At 40.5% G+C, this 19,466-nt stretch overlaps 1 protein-coding gene across 4 annotated transcripts in view; it reads right to left on the reverse strand.

The window, feature by feature from the left end:
* mrtfba (myocardin related transcription factor Ba) overlaps positions 1–19,466 on the reverse strand; it is a 46,772-nt gene that overhangs the window by 14,356 nt on the left and 12,950 nt on the right. For 2 of the 4 annotated variants that reach the window (XM_064950517.1, XM_064950515.1), the window contains 7 exons: positions 10,401–10,636; positions 4,954–5,019; positions 4,798–4,853; positions 4,463–4,700; positions 4,035–4,228; positions 3,004–3,144; positions 2,434–2,684 (listed from right to left, as the gene is read on the reverse strand). In XM_064950517.1, coding sequence (XP_064806589.1) covers positions 2,434–2,684; positions 3,004–3,144; positions 4,035–4,228; positions 4,463–4,700; positions 4,798–4,853; positions 4,954–5,019; positions 10,401–10,554 — 1,100 coding nt within the window. In that variant the 5' untranslated portion in view covers positions 10,555–10,636. Of the gene's footprint in view, positions 1–2,433; positions 2,685–3,003; positions 3,145–4,034; positions 4,229–4,462; positions 4,701–4,797; positions 4,854–4,953; positions 5,020–10,400; positions 10,679–19,466 lie in introns of all 4 variants that reach the window. The other 2 variants (XM_064950518.1, XM_064950516.1) reach the window with 2 other exon arrangements.

Consider the following 19,466-nt stretch of genomic DNA (forward strand, 5'->3'; position numbering starts at 1 on the left):
GGGAAATGTGTTAGCAATATATATTAGGAGCCTCCTCTGCCCTGCATCTTAGTACACAATCAGTCAATAGAACAATGCAGAGTTCCAACAATAACTGACCTTGGATCAACTCCCACTAACAGGGAAATTATAGAAAAGGCCAAAACAACATCCTACAGGTTATTAATATCATTATAGAGGATTTGTTATTGGAAACTAGCTAATTGTCAGTTTGTCATTCAGGCCATTGGAAACAACAACAGTTGGTTTGCTTTTTAGGTGCTTTCCAGCTAACATAATATTCTCTTGTAAACCTTTGTTTGAACAACAGGTAGACAGATTGACGTAATGACAGAGGTTATTAACCTAGTAAGGGGAAATTAGAGGTCTTCACGGGTCCAAATAGTTGGACTCGTTCTGAAATGGATCCATGGCTTTCTCACCCGACCCGATATGCTTAAATATATCTTAAAAAATAACGAAGTACAGTCAGAAGCGTTCCGAAAAGGCCTGTGGAAAAACAGACCCGTGCTGGGTTGGATCCGAGAGATCCGTTCAGATCCGAGAGTAGAAAGAGAGGGAGGATGAAACCTCCGACTGGGTGCTGCCAGCGCAATCAATAAAGTGATATTGGGCAAATAATCCACAGTTAAGTGTCCTTAACTGCCTATAACATTTTTTAAAACTATTTGTTGCATTTCTATGTGTAGCATATTTAAAACTTTATAGCCATAAATGTCCACCTCACATTGGCTACGCGTGGCCTGTCTGCAATGAACATGAAACATTGTATCAACTGACACAGCTGTAAGCTATTTGTGCAAGGGATAAGAAGTAAATCAGGTATTTTAGGTTTCCATTATTTTAAGTGAACTGGTGTAAATTATTTTTAAAACAGCTGGTTTAGATTCTTAAATAGGCTGACAATAATAATAACAATAATGATCAAACAAATTAAATATACAGAAAATAAAAGTTAGAAAATGACATGAAACCTGAAGTGAGTTGCACACAGTCCAGTTGGCCGCGCCAATGTTCTTCTCATCTTTGTCCACTATAATATTAGAACTTGTCACTGAGGACATTCCCCCTTGGCCTCTTTTCACCGTACTCCTTCTCCTAACTTTAGTTTTACTTCAAAGAAAAAGGCCTCCATCTTCGTAATCAACAGTAGCCTAGGCCAGTGGTTCCCAACCAGGACTCATGAGACCATAGGCTTACTGGTAAAATGCACATGAGGGGGTTACTTTAGGGGTACTCCAGGCAGAGCTAAATACAGTTGGTGGTACAGTAAGTGAAAAAGGAAGGGAATCACTGGCCTATACAAAGGCTCCTATCACTCGCATTCTCTCTCTCCCCTCAGCAGCAGGGGCATGTGAGGTGAGCAGCCAGAACTAGTTTCAAATGGACATGAGCTATACATTTTATTGAGTTGCAATTGGCGGACACAAATAACAAGCTTGCACAGTTCTAATCACTTCACATCAGACCCGACCCCGAAACGAGACAAAAGTCTGAATTTAGGACCCGGACCTAGTGTTGGGCGGCATCCAGATTTTCATACTGTCATACCATTTTTGTACCCTACTGGGGTATAAGGTATTACCAGTATGCACACAAGGGGTGCCATTTAAAAACAATGTATGCCCAAAACAATTTAGGCAACCGGGATCTTGAACCAAGAGGGGAAAGAATGTCTCTGCTGTAACCAAGGTTAATCTTGAAATCTAGAAAACTTTGCTAGCAATTTAGCAAACCAAATACATAGCTGGAGCCCTGAGCTAGTTATAATTTGACACAGATTTCTTATAGTTCTACTTCACTTAAAGGAGAATCCCACCCAAAAACTATATTTTAGTGTTTGTTTCATTAGTCCATTGTAGACATACACACAATGTTTTGCTGGTCAGCAATCAAGTTTAAGATATTGTCTGTAACTTTCAAAATACAGAAATCACCACCATGATGTAAAACACAGCATCTTATGATGCTAAATGCCTCATACGGGGATGATTTCTGCATTTTGAAAGTTACATACAGTATCTTGAAAACTTGATTGCTGACAAGAAAAACATTGTGACTATGTCAACAATGGACTAAAGAAACATACCAAAATATAGTTTAGGTGGAATTTTGCTTTAAGTTACAAGCAGTGGCGTAGCAGGCACACCAGCGAGGCGGGGGTGCCGCTAAACCCCCCGGTATTGAAAATCATACCATCTGTATTTTTTTAAATATACTGTTTATACCATAAACCAGGGTATCGCCCAAGCCTACCCGGACCCGCTCGGATCTCGGAATTTCAGGTCTGTTGAGCCTCTGGGGCAAATGCTAAATTAACTCACATTTTCACTTAGTCTCCCACTGACAAAGTGGAGATTGGACTTAAGTGGAAGTTTCGATTTGACTCCAGGAGTGTTATTTATTTGCCCTGATATGACAGTAATATCCTACTTTAAGGGTGCTGGGAGGATGGTGTGGTAGTTGTAGTGCTGCTGCTGCTGTTGGTTGAGGATCTGCAGCTGGAGGAAGAGTTGCTGCTGGTGGAGGATCTTTGCGTAGGATGAGTCCATGGGGGCATCGCTGGCCTCCTGTTTCTGGTCTGGGGGGACATACTGGTGGTACTTTAACTTCTTGACCCGGGGCTTTGGGTCCTTGCCCTTCTTACTGCGATTCCTCTCTCCCGGCTGTTTGGGCTGGCTCTGCTGTGGGATGAGAGAAGAGAAATATCAAGATAAAGAAGATGCACATGATTGAAAACTAGTCAGTCTGCCTTACAGACTTGTTTTAATGAACATGTACAGGGCTGACAATCTGTGTTTAGAAGTGACTCAAGTACTGTTTTTTTTCTATGACTGAAAGATGACAATCCAGATTTTAGTACAGAAAGATATATTTACATTTATTTATTCAGTGATTTGGATTCAATGCTAGTTCAAAGACTGAGCTTTAGTTTCAATGTGAAGTTTGATGTTTAGAAAGTATACTTTCCTAAACAGTAGACAGAACAATGTGTCTGCTTACTTTCACTAGGGTGGGCCCTGGCTTTGAAGGAACGACAGTGATGATAGGCTGAGACGCGGGTGCTGGGCGACTGACTGGCAGCTCTTGGGTGGAGTGAGCTTTGAGGAAGTCTGCCGTTGCCTGGGTGACAACAGGAAAGGGCTGGGACAGAAGACAGAGGAACAGATTTCAGTCATAACCGTAAGCCTATAACTTACATAACTAAGTTTCTTGTTAATAATTTGCATTTCTCTGAACATTTACCTAAATTATTACAATCATTCAGGGGTAGATAAAGAATGTGAGGTATGATTGGGGTTGCAAAGCTACTGGTAATTTACCAAAGTTACTTTGGTCATTTATACTTGGATAACTTTAAAAAATAAATGTATTCATATACACTCATTTTTTATACATTTGTGTCCATATTTTCCATTAGTTTCTAGTCCAGGTTTCCCTAATCCAGTCCTCGAAGTACCCCCATCAGCACACATTTTTGTTGTAGCCCGAGACAAACTCACCTGATTCAACTCATTGTGAGCTTGATGATTCATTGACAAGTTGAATCAGGTGTGCTTGTCCACGGCTACAACAAATGTGTACTTTTGGAGGGTAGCCGAGGACTGGATTTGGGACACACTGCACTAGTGGATAGACCATATTGTTCAAGAGAAAATAGCCTAAGTAATGAAAAAAAGCATCTAAAATCAACATCATTTTCAATTAACTGAATGTCTTTCAACTATTAACTTTTTTTCACAACTGCCACCAGTTTGGTGGCAAAACATTGAAACAGAGACATATTGACATTGTAAAATAAATATCTGTAAAGAAATATAAAATATATTTCATGCTGAACCCCTCATATTAAAACACCAATGGCATTAATCTTATACAATTCCCCCCCAAAACTTGAAAGCTACCAAAATTCAAGTATTTTACTGGTAAACTCTGAAAGTTTCAAGTAATATACCTTCTCTTTGCAACTCTAGGTATGATGAAGCATATGTATTGTGCTTCAAAAGGAAATTCAAGTGGATAAAGAACCTTACATGTCCTACCTGTAGGATTGTGTGGTTGTTGGTGATTGTGGGCAGCGGTGGTGGGCAGGGGGCCTCTAGGGTCCGAGGTTCCCCAGGGGAGGGTGTGGAGGCCTTGGACTCATGGCTGGCCGGCTGCTCTGGAGACAGGGCGTCCCCGCTGTCCTCATCAAACCCGTACGTGTCCAGCGCTTTGGGGTAGTTTACTGAGGGACCAACAAATTCAACATTAACACAGCACATTAACCAAAAGGTCCACATCAAGTTTAGAAAGGGGTAAAGGTGAACGAACAGGCCTTCTGTGATTTAGGCAGGTTCAGGAGGTCCATCTAATCGTATTTATTATGATGTAAAAAAACAAACGTGATCCTAATGCAGCACTCCTACACTCAGACTCCTGATACGGCTCCATATCACTCTCTCTCTCTACCAGGCCTTACCAATGATGGCCTCCTTGACGCTGGGTTCTACAGGCAGAATGTTCTTTTCTACCAGTTCCATGGGGCCGGGGCGCTGGGCCAGCTTCTCATTCAGGTCGTCAGCCAGCCTGGCCCTCTTCAGCTTCATCTGGGTGGCTTGCAGGGAGGGCTCTGCCCCAGTCTCCTTAAGGATGTGCATTCTGACCAGTTCAGATCTCTCTGGTCGGCTGCGGATCTTGTGTTTCAGGAAGTTTTCAGTCTGGGAAAGGGAAAACAGGGACAGGGCATTTTCAAGAAATGTCCATACAAGAACATGGAATATATTGGGGAATGTATTTGCAAGGCTGAGCTCTTACCCTGGCTCTCTCCAGACTGCGTATCTGCTCATGAAATGCCGCTGGGCTCTTTAGAGCTGCATGGGGAGAAACACATTGTCAGCTTCTCAACAGACACCTCTAACGCGAACACATAACTCAATTATGACTACATAAAGTGGCAGTGCCCATACTCACGAGGCATGATGCCCTGGTCTACCAGCTGCTCACGGGTGCGTCTCTGCTGTAGCCTCAGCTGAAGGACTGTTGGAGGAGGGGGGCGAGAGAGAAATGTAGACTCTTCAGTAAACACAACCAGAAACTGCCTGCATCTGCGGGTCTGAAGTCATCATGAGTAACTGAGGCTTTCACAAGAGGATGTGGTTCTGTTAGAACGCTAGACACACAGACCAGCAGAGTTTGGACTCCCACGGCCAACACAACTCACTTCCTTTACCACCAGCAGTGGTTAACAAGCCTGGTTGGTTTCACTTGAATCCCCTTTCTGAACAATAAATTCATTACTTAATACGGTTTCATTCTTTGTTCCTTTTAGCTGCAGCCAAGGCTAATCAAATCCGGCACAAACTCATTTCAATAATCAAAAGCATTTGAAAATTGTACAGGAACAAATATCTGGGGGAATTGTGATTTATCACAAATAGCTAAACAGGCAAAACATGATTTCAAACAGCTAAATCAACTAGCCTAAATGTACTTGATTACTAGGCTTGGGCGGTATCTAGATTTTCATACCATCCTTCTCTCATCCCGGGATTTATGGTATTACCGGCAAAGCACACAAGAAAAGCCCATTGGGCCTCTAGTACCAGAAAGATAACAAAATTAGCATACTAATCGCGAGATCACATAGACGCTGTCAGCTAAATGCTAACGAGTGAAAACGAACATAAACTACATTGCAAGCACAGCAAAATACAGATCATAAAGTTATACAAGCATAGCAAATAGCTACCAAATGTCATTTTCGGTGAGTGTGAACATTTACATGCGAAAGTGACTGAGAGAAATTGTGTAAATGAACAAAGTTATGATGTGCTGCTCTTCAGAAAAGCATGGGAGAAAACGCTAGTAGGAAGCACAGGGAAGAAATAACTCAGCCAGAGCTTTATAGACATAGGCTAACTGATGGCAAACATTTAGTAGTGAATTGCATACAAGTGGAACATCACCTCATGTGCACCGCACAACAGAGATTCGCCGATAGACATAGAACGCTACGGACTCACCAGGTCGCTTTCTCCCGTTGTGCTATTTACAAAAAACATGTGACTGGCTCATCTGAGATAAGATTCTTACTGTAAAGTAATGTGACAGGTGGAATGAAGAATACAGTCTGCTCAATCTCCTAACATATGCACAAGTTGATTGCAGGTATTAACTTAAAAAGTAGCTACAAATATGAATATTTATTGAAAAACTTCAAAGAAATCATTGACAGTATTTTAATATTTAGCCTATTTTGACAGGGTAGACAAAGATACCTAGGTCTCTCTTTTCTAAATGTACCCTCTAGAATACAATATATATAGAAAAAATATATATACAGTGCATTCGGAAAGTATTCAGACACCTTAACTTTAACATTTTGTGACATTACAGCCTTATTCTAAAAATGATTCAAACAAAAAAAATTCTCAACCTACACACAACACCCCATAATGAAAAACAGAATTTACATGTACTCAGACCCTTTGCTATGACTCCACATTGAGCTCAGGTGCATCCTGTTTCCATTGATCATGCTTGAGTTGTTTCTACAACTTCATTGGGGCGGTAGGGTAGCCTAGTGGTTAGAGCGTTGGACTAGTAACCGGAAGGTTGCAAGTTCAAATCCCAGAGCTGACAAGGTACAAATCTGTCGTTCTACCCCTAAAAAGGCAGTTAACCTACTGTTCCTATGCCTTCATTGAAAATAAGAATTTGTTCTTAACCGACTTGCCTAGTTAAATAAAAAAATTGGAGTCCACCTGTGGTAAATTCAATAGATTGGACTAAAGGTCGACCGATTAATCGGAATGGACGATTATTTAGGGCCGATTTCAAGTTCATATACAAATCGGTAATCAGCATTTTCGTACACGATCATGGCCGATTACATTGCACTCCACTAGCTAGCATTAAACGTATCTTATAAAAAACAAATCACATTTAACATAATCACTAGTTAAACGAGTAATATCGTCAACCATGTGTAGTTATCTAGCTTGTCCTGCGTTGCATATAATCGATGCGGTGCCTGTTAAATTAACATTGAATCATAGCCTTCTTCGCCAAACGGATGATTTATCCTCTGCGCACCGAACCCGTTAGCGGGATTAAATTCGACAACATACGGTGATCGCTACATAGTCATATTAAACATTCATGAAAACACAAGTGTCTCACATGTTTCGAAAGCCTAGAATCCTGCTAATCTAACTGCGTTGTCAGATTTTGTCAGGATTTACTGCGAACGTCAACAAAACTAAGGAGATGATTGTGGACTTCAGGAAACAGCAGAGGGAACACCCCCCCTATCCACATCGATGGAACAGTACTGGAGAGGGTAGTAAGTTTTAAGTTCCTCGGCATACACATCACAGACAAACTAAATTGGTCCACCCACACAGACAGCATCGTGAAGAAGGCGCAGCAGCGCCTCTTCAACCTCAGGAGGCTGAAGAAATTCGGCTTGTCACCAAAAACACTCACAAACTTCTACAGATGCACAATCGAGAGCATCCTGGCGGGCTGTATCACCGCCTGGTACGGCAACTGCTCCGCCCACAACCGTAAGGCTCTCCAGAGGGTAGTGAGGTCTGCACAACGTATCACCGGGGGCAAACTACCTGCCCTCCAGGACACCTACACCACCCGATGTTACAGGAAGGCCATAAAGATCATCAAGGACAACACCCACCCGAGCCACTGCCTGTTCACCCCGCTATCATCCAGAAGGCGAGGTCAGTAGAGGTGCATCAAAGCTGGGACCGAGAGACTGAAAAACAGCTTCTATCTCAAGGCCATCAGACTGTTAAACAGCAACCACTAACATTGAGTGGCTGCTGCCAACACACTGACTCAACTCCAGCCACTTCAATAATGGGAATTGATGGGAAAGGATGTAAAATATATATCACTAGCCACTTTAAACAATGCTACCTAATATAATGTTTACATACCCTACATTATTCATCTCATATGTATACGTATATACTGTACTCTATCATCTACTGCATCCTTATGTAATACATGCATCACTAGCCACTTTAACTATGCCACTTTGTTTACGTACTCATCTCATATGTATATACTGTACTCGATACCATCTACTGTATCTTGCCTATGCTGCTCTGCACCATCACTCATTCATATCTTTATGTACATATTCTTTATCCCCTTACACTGTGTATAAGATATTAGTTTTGGAATTGTTAGTTAGATTACTTGTTGGTTATTACTGCATTGTCGGAACTGGAAGCACAAGCATTTCGCTAAACTCGCATTAACATCTGCTAACCATGTGTATGTGACAAATAAAATTATTTGATTTGAAAGAATACGATGCAATTATCTGAGGACAGAGCCCCATAAAAAAAACTATTTCAAACAGCACAGGCGTAACAAAATCCCAAATTGCAATAAAATAAATGTTTACCTTTGACGATCTTCCTGTTTGCAATATCAATGCTTATTGTAACACAATGAAAGGACTTTTGTTTGATAAAATCCATTTTTGTAGCCTAACACGAAACATTTTGTGAACCGCTTGTCGTGAATTCCGTCTCAATTTTCGACGACACATTCGATGTAAATACACACACTAAACGTGACTTTTCACTGTTGATGTTGAAACTGGTGTTCTGCTCTGGTGTCTTGCTTAGTTGTGCACCGGGGCCTCCCACTCCTCTTTCTATTCTGGTTAGAGCCAGTTTGTGCTGTTCTGTGAAGGGAGTAGTACACATCGTTGTGCCAGATCTTCAATAGCCTTCATTTCTCAGAACAAGAATAGACTGACGAGTTTCAGTAGAAAGCTCTTTGTTTCTAGCCATGTTGAGCATGTAATCGAACCCACAAATGCTGATGCTCCAGATACTCAACTAGTCTAAAAGGCCAGTTTTATTGCTTCTTTAAATCAGAACAGCAGTTTTCAGCAGTGCTATCATATTGCAAAATGGTTTTCTAATGATCAATTAGCCTTTTAAAATTATAAACTTAGATTAGCTAACACAACGTGCCATTGGAACACAGGAGTGATGGTTGCTGATAATGGGGCTCTGTACGCTTATGTAGATATTCCATTTAAGAAATATATTTTTAAAATCAGCAGTTTACAGCTACACGTCATTTACAACATTAACAATGTCTACACTATTTCTGATCAATTTGATGTTATTTAAAAAAAAAAATGGACAAACATTTTTTTTGCTTTTCTTTCAAAACAAGGAAATCTAAGTGACCTGACCCCAAACTTTTGAACAGTAGTGTAACTATCGTGATAATATCGTATTCCTGCAGTTCCTGGCAATTCCCAGCCCTAACACACACACACACACACACACACATAGAAACAGAGAGAGAGAGACACACACACACACACACACTAAGCAGTGTTTCCTAAGCTGTGGGTCAGCTCAGTGACCACAGTCCCGGTCAGCTCAGAGGGTGAGAGATTCTGACTAGGATTTCAAGGAGTCTGACATGCTTGACACTCACCACTCCCCTGTGATTGAACTTCCAACAGTACAACGTCTGAAGTGCATGGGATGTGTTATTGATGAATCAGAATCTGGGTTTACATGAAACGTTGAATATGGAGATTCTCCTTTAAGCCTAGAAAGCAGCCATTAAATTTACCATTCACCAGCATTTCAAGCTTAATGTCAAAATACATTTGGTACTTACCAAGGAATGGGGTTTTGCTGAGCAACTATAGTCATTACTTGGACTAAATTCACCTCTTCTGCATCTCAAATAACCCCTGATTTTTTTCCAGCAAAGGCATTTTCTCTCTCAGTTGCATGCAACTTATTTAGAAATTTTTTGGAAGTACATACCGGTCGTAAGGGCAGTAATGATGATAGTTGCTCAGCAAAACTCCATTCTTTGGTAAATATTATAATCCTCACCGTCTCATCTTTTAAAATACATAACGTCCTCCATTTACCTCACTCCGACTACCCAAAAAATATCAAAGTTACCCAATTGGGGAAGGGAGGGGGTCAACCTCTTGTCGCGTGCAGTGCTCAAGTTCAGGACGGCTGGCAGTCAAAAACCATAAAACGCTGTGAAGTGCAGAGCCTGAGCTATGACGTAATATATAGCATGTTACTGAGCTGGAGGGTTCCAATTTATACACTTATCAGTTCCTACATCTGCTATTTAACCCATATACAAGTGTTAAAGGTTAAAAGACCAATCACAGTTGTAAAGACACTATAAACATGATTATGGCAGGTTCACTGGAGTTCCATCTTCCAGGCTTTGAGTAAGGTGGTCTTTTCAAGCATAGCATAGCACTTTTTCACTGTGAGAGTCAGCTGAGAACATCCAGTGAGTACAGATGGTCACAACTCAAAACCAAAAAGGACAATCAATTTGACGATCACCATAGTGTGTGCTTGTTTCTCCTCCCCACTCACCGTTCTTGCGTTCGTTGAGGGGGGGCAGGTTGTTGCTGGGCTGTAGGGTCAGCTCCTCCAGCTCATGGGTGACCGCCTCACTCTGGGGACTGGGCACCAGCAGACCCAACATCTCATAATCCCCCTCTGTTCTGGGCAGCCCCTGGGGCTCCATCTCCACAGGGGGAGTGAAATCAGGGGGCTTCCTAGTAACCAGCAGGGGCAGTTACCGTCCCGGTGTGATGTCACGATGATCTCTGCATGGGAAGAGAGAATAGGATATTTTTCCCCCCCCCCATCTGTTTTTTTTACAAGACACAAAGAACAAAACAGGGACATGTTCAAAGGCTAAATCAACTTTTACACTTATAAATTAGTAAAGAATGTTACAACATGCCCTGGGATAAGAGTGTTCTTCTAAACTCCCTACTGGGAGTGGTGGTGTGGAATACAGAACCAACCACCTGGAAGACTTTAACCATATTATTAATTTAGGAGGTATTGATGTGTGTGCGTGTGTGAGTAAAATACCCGTTTTAACCAACAGTTATAAGAAAGAAGCTCAGTCAATAAGATTAATGAATCGTGTCCAGAGTTGGCTAACTGATGGTGGTTTGAAGCAGTGGGAATGGAAAGACAAGACTAGAACCGCCATAGGCCACTGAAAAAAAAACATCTGCCAAAAAAAGCTGTCCTGCTCCTTCCATGACTTTTCCTAAATGTTTGTATTTTACACTGCTCATGTTTCTGAATTTTGAAATCACAAACAGAAAAGTATTTAGAGCCTTTTTACCAGTTCACACCTATTCCCAACGCAACCCCCCATGACAATGTGCTATAGGATGTTGGTACCCAGCCAGGCGCTAATGAGTCTCTCTCTCCTCACTGAATGACAAACGGATGAATGGATGATAATTGTGCATGTTAATTCACAATTAAATTGAAATTTGGCCTAACTGAATGATGAGGGGAAAGAGGTTGATTTAATTTAGAAAGACAATAGTGTAATGAGGAGTTTGTGTATGCCTATTCCTCAGCAAATAATTTGTCCACGTACTTTGCGGGTTGATAGAGGTCGACCGATTATGATTTTTCAACGCCAATACCGATTATTGGAGGACCAAAAAAGCAAATAGATTAAATCGGACGATTAAAAAAATATAAAAAATGTAATAATGACAATTACAACAACTGAATGAACAAGTATTTTAACATAATACATAAATAAAATCAATTTAGCCTCAAGTAAATAATGAAACATGTTCAATTTGGTTTAAATAATGCAAAAAAAAAAGTTGGAAAAGAAAGTAAAAGTGCAATATATGCTATGTAAGAAAGCTAACGTTTCAGTTCCTTGCTCAGAACATGAGAACATATGAAAGCTGGTGGTTCCTTTTAACATGAGTCTTCAATATTCCCAGGTAAGAAGTTTTAGGTTGTAGTTATTATAGGAATTATAGGACTATTTCCCTCTATACCATTTGTATTTCATTAACCTTTGACTATTGGATGTTCTTATAGGCACTTTAGTATTGCCAGTGTAACAGTATAGCTTCCGTCCCTCTCCTCGTTCCTCCCTGGGCCCGAACCAGCAACACAACGACAACAGCCACCATCGAAACAGCGTTACCCATGCAGAGGAAGGGGAACAACTACTAGAAGGCTCAGAGCGAGTGACGTTTGAAACACTATTAGCGCGTGCTAACTAGCTTGCCATTTCACTTCGGTTACACCAGCCTCATCTCGGGAGTTGATAGGCTTGAAGTCATAAACAGCGCAATGCTTGACGCATAACGAAGAACTGCTGGCAAAACACACGAAAGTGCTGTTTGAATTAATGTTTACGCGCCTGCTTCTGCCTACCACCGCTCAGTCAGATACTTGTATGCTCAGTCAGATTATATGCAATGCAGGTCACGCTAGATAATATATAGTAATATCATCAACCATGTGTAGTTAACTAGTGATGATTGATTGTTTTTTATAAGATAAGTTTAATGCTAGCTAGCAACTTACCTTGGATTACTGCATTCACGTAACAGGCAGTCTCCTTGTGGAGTGCAACGAGTGAGAGGCAGGTTGTTATTGCATGGACTAGTTAACTGTAAGGTTGCAAGATTGGATCCCACGAGCTGACAAAGTGAAAATCTGTCGTTCTGCCCCTGAACAAGGCAGTTAACCCACCGTTCCTAGGCCGTCATTTTAAATAAGAATGTGTTCTTAACTGACTTGCCTAGTCAAATAAAATATAAATAAATAAAATATAAATAAATAAAAATATATATATATATTTTGTAAATCAGCGCCCAAAAATACCGATTTCCGATTGTTATGAAAACTTGAAATCGGCCATTCCGAATGAATCGGTCGACCTCTAGTTGATACCGTTCTCCTATGTTTTACTTTGTAAAAAGAAGCTGTTATGGAACAGTTATATTTACTATAACTATTACTAATCAAATGTATTGTAAGGGAAAGTAAAACATGCTGTGTTGCAGTAGGCCTTTAGAATAATGCAAAACATATCTTTTAACAAGTTGATTAACGGGAAGAAAACGATGCCAGTCAGCCTGCACAGCCGGCTCATCATAAGTACACATTCACACACAAGAGTTAGCCCATAGACAATATTAAATTGACAATCTGATGAGTGACTATATTAGGCCTATCAGTTAACAAATTGTGCATGAATATATGGGTGCATCATCTGTAATAGAGAGATGCAGGGAAAGGAGCATAACTTTAGAAAATCCTCCTTCCGAGTCACATGCAGGTAAAACATTTTGATTCCTATATACAGTGCCTTGCGAAAGTATTCGGCCCCCTTGAACTTTGCGAACTTTTGCCACATTTCAGGCTTCAAACAAAGATATAAAAGTGTATTTTTTTGTGAAGAATCAACAACAAGTGGGACACAATCATGAAGTGGAACGACATTTATTGGATATTTCAAACTTTAACAAATCAAAAACTGAAAAACTGGGCGTGCAAAAATATTCAGCCCCCTTAAGTTAATACTTTGTAGCGCCACCTTTTGCTGCGATTACAGCTGTAAGTCGCTTGGGGTATGTCTCTATCAGTTTTGCACATCGAGAGACTGACATTTTTTCCAATTCCTCCTTGCAAAACAGCTCGAGCTCAGTGAGGTTGGATGAGAGCATTTGTGAACAGCAGTTTTCAGTTCTTTCCACAGATTCGATTGGATTCAGGTCTGGACTTTGACTTGGCCATTCTAACACCTGGATATGTTTATTTTTGAACCATTCCAGTGTAGATGTTGCTTTATGTTTTGGATCATTGTCTTGTTGGAAGACAAATCTCCGTCCCAGTCTCAGGTCTTTTGCAGACTCCATCAGGTTTTTTCCAGAATGGTCCTGTATTTGGCTTCATCCATCTTCCCATCAATTTTAACCATCTTCCCTGGCCCTGCTGAAGAAAAGCAGGCCCAAACCATGATGCTGCCACCACCATGTTTGACAGGGGGGTGGTGTGGTCAGGGTGATGAGCTGTGTTGCTTTTATGCCAAACATAACGTTTTGCATTGTTGCCAAAAAGTTCAATTTTGGTTTCATCTGACCAGAGCACCTTCTTCCACATGTTTGGTGTGTCTCCCAGGTGGCGTGTGGCAAACTTTAAATGACACTTTATGGATATCTTTAAGAAATGGCTTTCTTCTTGCCACTCTTCCATAAAGGCCAGATTTGTGCAATATACGACTGATTGTTGTCCTATGGACAGAGTCTCCCACCTCAGCTGTAGATCTCTGCAGTTCATCCAGAGTGATCATGGGCCTCTTGGCTGCATCTCTGATCAGTCTTCTCCTTGTATGAGCTGAAAGTTTAGAGGGAAGGCCAGGTCTTGGTAGATTTGCATTGGTCAAATACTCCTTCCATTTCAATATTATCGCTTGCACAGTGCTTCTTGGGATGTTTAAAGCTTGGGAAATCTTTTTGTATCCAAATCCGGCTTTAAACTTCTTCACAACAGTATCTCGGACCTGCCTGGTGTGTTCCTTGTTCAAGGTGCTCTCTACGCTTTTAACGGACCTCAGACTATCACAGTGCAGGTGCATTTATACGGAGACTTGATTACACACAGGTGGATTGTATTTATCATCATTAGTCATTTAGGTTAACATTGGATCATTCAGAGATCCTCACTGAACTTCTGGAGAGAGTTTGCTGCACTGAAAGTAAAGGGGCTGAATAATTTTGCACGCCCAATTTTTCAGTTTTTGATATGTTAAAAAAAGTTTGAAATATCCAATAAATGTCATTCCACTTCATGATTGTGTCCCACTTGTTGATTCTTCACAAAAAAATACAGTTTTATATCTTTATGTTTGAAGCCTGCAATGTGGCAAAAGGTCGCAAAGTTCAAGGGGGGCGAATACTTTCGCAAGGCACTGTATATCAGGAAGAGCTCAAAATTAAGGAGGTGCAGCTTGATTTCCAAATTTCCCAAGAATATCCATGCATTCAGCACATGACCACTCGCGCAGCAGCATTGATCTGGCTACTACGCAAACACTAGTAACAAACTTAAAATGTAAATATGCTATTCTGTCGTCAATGGCTGAACAGGCGATAGAAACGCAATGGTGCATGTTACTTCAAATGAACTGGAGGGTGATTGATTGATCTGAATGATAAGAGTGAATAGGATGATTGAATTTAGAACAACAGTGTAATGAAGAATTGTGGGCAGTCTATTTTATTATGAAAAGACTGGAAATGGTATATAATTTCCCCTTGCAGAGGCAAATCAGACACTTAGTACAACATACAGTGTGTAGTTCACAATGGCAAGCCGAACCAAAACAAATGGACGCACTGACAGCATTGTAAATGCTGCAGAAAATAGCAAGAGTTGGATTGGCGATTGAGCTCGAAATCGACTTCTCTGATGAAGAGTCTTCATCGTACTCTGATGTTGACTTCGAGCCTCGCCGCAGAGAAACCAGAACACAGCCAACGGAGACGGTGATCCCAACTGCCAAGAGAAAGGGGTCTGGGAGGGATGGCACAATTTGGGTAGAAAAGAGTGACGAGTTTGTGACATTCAGATGTTGCAGCACAGAGACTGTACTGTTGCTCAAGGGCACAGAAAAGGAAACCGTACGTGGGATGAACTCAAAGCATTTAATGCACTTTCGTATGTCTGCCGGGCATACGGCAGAAAGAGCATGGATGTGGAGTCTTTTTGGTCTGATAGGTATGGGGTGGACAATTCTGAGAGACCATGACACTCAGCCGCTTCAGAGATGAGACACCTGCGGCAGGTGCACACTAAACAAGGGCAATGAAAACTGTGTGCAGTGCAAACTATTTGTTTGTGGGGCTTGCTCACACAATGCCCCGAAGCTGTGTGCTGACTGTGGACCCGAAGTATAAAGAGAAGACCAGATTGATTCATGCTTAACTTCTTATGGCTGCAGGGGCAATATTGAGTAGCTTGGATGAAAGGTGCCCAGAGTAAAACGGTCTGCTCCTCAGTCTCAGTTGCTAATATATGCATATTATTAGTAGTATTGGATAGAAGACTGAAGTTTCTAAAACTGTTTGAATGATGTCTGTGAGTATAACAGAACTCATATGGCAGGCAAAAACCTGAGAAGAAATCCAAACAGGAAGTGAGAAATCTGAGGTTGGTCGATTTTCAACCCAGGCCCTATTGAATTCACTTTGGGATATGAATGAAGTTGTACTTTCTAGGGCTTCCACTAGATTTCAACCGTCTTTAGCAACTTGAATGAGGCTTCTACTGTGTTGTGGGACTGAATAAGAGCTGAATGAGTAATTTCCTGGTCACGCGCATTCCACATGATATCAATATTTGTTGCTCCTCTGGACAGGAATTCTAAAGGAATTCTCTGGTTGGAACTTTATTGACGATTTAACATCCTAATGATTGATTCTATACTTAGTTTGAAATGTTTCTTCAACCTGTAATATAACTTATTGAAGATTTTGTCCGAAGTAATGCATGAGAGTTTGGATTTGTATACCTAATGCGCTAACAAAAGTAGCTACTTGGGCATAAAATAACAGACATTATCGAACAAATCAAGCATTAATTGTGGAACTAGGATTCCTGGGAGTGCATTCTGATGAAGATCAAAGGTAAGGGAATATTTATCATGTAATTTCTGGTTTCTGTTGACTCCAACATGGAGGCTAATTTGATTATTTTTCTGAGCGCCGTCTCAGATTACTGCATGGTTCGCTTTTTCCCATAAGGTTTTTTTGAAATCTGAAACAGCGGTTGCATTAAGGAGAGGTATATCTATAATTCCATGTGTATAACTTGTATTATCATCTACATTTATGATGAGTATTTCTGTTGAATCAATGAGGCTATGCAAAAAAATCACTGGATGTTTTTGGAACTAGTGAACGTAACGCGCCAATGTAAACTCAGATTTTTTTGATATAAATATGAACTTTATCAAACAAAACATACATATATTGTGTAACATTAAGTCCTATGAGTGTCATTGATGAAGATCAAAGGTTAGTGATTAATTCTCTCTCCATTTGTGCTTTTTGACTCCCATCTTTGGCTGGAAAAATGGCTGTGTTTATTCTGTGGCTTGGTGGTGACCTAACATAACCGTTTGTGGTGCTTTCGCTGTAAAGCATGTTTGAAATCGGACACTGTGGTGGGATTAACAACAAGATTACCTTTAACCTCTTACATCTATGGGGGCGCTATTTCATTATTGGATAAAAAAACGTGCCCGTTTTAAGCGCAATATTTTGTCACAAAAAGATGCTCGACAATGCATACAATTGACAGCTTTGGAAAGAGAACACTGACGTTTCCAAAACTGCAAAGATATTGTCTGTGAGTGCCCCAGAACTGATGCTACAGGCGAAACCAAGATGAAACTTCAAACAGGAAATGAGCAGGATTTGAGGCTCTGTTTTTCATTGTCATCTTATATGGCTGTGAATGCGCAAGGAATGAGCCTGCCCGATCTATCGTTTCCCCAAGGTGTCTGCAGCATTGTGACGTATTTGTAGGCATATCATTGGAAGATTGACCATAAGAGACTACATTTGCCAGGTGTCCGCCCGGTGTCCTCTGTCGAAATTGGTGTGTCATCTTCAACTGCACGTCTTTTTCCAAGCGATTCAGAGGAGAAAGTAGACATCCACGAACGATATATCAAATGAAGAGATATGTGAAAAACACCTTGAGGATTGATTCTAAACAGTGTTTGCCGTGTTTCAGTTGATATTATGGAGTTAATTTGGAAAACAGTTTGCCGTTTTGATGACTGAATTTTCGGGTTTTTTTGGTACCCAAACGTGATGTACAAAACGGAGCGATTTCTCCTACACAAAATAATCTTTCAGGAAAAACTGAACATTTGCTATGTAACTGAGAGTCTCCTCATTTAAAACATCTGAAGTTCTTCAAAGGTAAATGATTTTATTTGAATCCTTTTCTGGTTTTTGTGCAAATGTTGCCCGCTAAATGCTACGCTAGCTATCAATACTCTTACACAAATGCTTGTTTTGCTATGGTTCAAAAGCATATTTTGAAAATCTGAGATGACAGTGTTGCTTAGAAAAGGCTAAGCTTGAGAGCCAGCACTTTCATTTCATTTGCAATTTTCATAAATAGTTAACGTTACGTTATGCTAATGAGCTTGAGGCTATAACTGGATACAGGTTTTTTTCATAGCCAAACGTGAACAAAACGGAGCGATTTGTCCTACACAAATAATATTTTTTGAAAAACTGAACATTTGCTATCTAACTGAGAGTCTCCTCATTGAAAACATCTGAAGTTCTTCAAAGGTAAATTACTTTATTTGAATGATTTTCTTGTTTTTGTGAAAATGCTGCTGGCTGAATTCTAGGCTTATAGCTATGCTAGCTATCAATACTCTTACACAAATGCTTGTTTAGCTATGGTTGAAAAGCATATTTTGAAAATCTGAGATGACAGTGTTAACAAAAAAGTCTAAGCTTGAGAGCAAATATATTTATTTCATTTCATTTGCGATTTTCATGAATAGTTAACGTTGCGTTATGCTAATAAGCTTGAGGCTATAAATAGGATCCCGGATCCGGGATTGCTCGACGCAAGAAGCTAAAACGGTATAAGATGCATGTATGTTTGAGGAATTTTAATTATGAGATCTCTGTTTTGAATTTGGCGCCCTGCACTTTCACTGGCAGTTGTCATATCATCCCATTAACTGGATTGCAGCCATAAGAAGTTTTAAAGGCATGCGTATACGAGCACAATAATGCTAGGCAAGTCAGTTAAGCACAAATTCTTATTTACAATGTGGCCTCCCCTAACTCGGACGACGCTGGGCCAAATTGTGCACCGCCCTATGGGATTCTCCATCACAGCCGGTTGTGGTACAGCCTGGGATAGAACCAGGGTCTGCAGTGCCACCTCTAGCACTGAGATGCAGTTCCTTAGACTGCAGCGCTACTCAGGAGCCGTTTGTAGAATTATACAAAACATATCCTTGACTATCTAAACACTATTGTTATTTAATTATACATTTTCACAAATATTTCTTCATGCAATTAATTATTTCTAATAGTTTATGCACTATTTATCAAGCGTTGGTGCTTATGTTTGCACACCTTGCGGGTTGATATGCATCTGATGCAGTGGTGGAAAAAGTACACAATTGTTATACTTGAGTAATGACAAGTCATCCAGTGAAATACTACTTGAGGGAAAGTCTAAAAGTATTTGGTTTTAAATATACTTAAGAATCAAAATGAAATGTAACTGCTCAAACAGGATCAGTGTCTCTATACCGGGACAGTTGAGCTAATGTGATTAGCATGACAGTTGTAACAGCAAACTTTCCAGGACATAGACATGTATTATACGGGCAGAAAGCTGACGTTCTTGCTAATTTAACTACACTCTCCAATTTACAGTAGGCATTACAGTGAAATAATGCCATGCTATCGTTTGAGGAGAGTGCACAGTTATGTACTTTAAAATGTACAAATAAACCAAATTAGGCACATTTGGGCAGACTTGATACAACATTTTGAACAGTATTGCAATGAATGGTTCATTGGCTCAGTCTAAAATGTTGCA

This window comes from Oncorhynchus masou, chromosome 31 (assembly GCF_036934945.1).
Source record: "Oncorhynchus masou masou isolate Uvic2021 chromosome 31, UVic_Omas_1.1, whole genome shotgun sequence".
Lineage (NCBI taxonomy): Eukaryota > Metazoa > Chordata > Actinopteri > Salmoniformes > Salmonidae > Oncorhynchus > Oncorhynchus masou.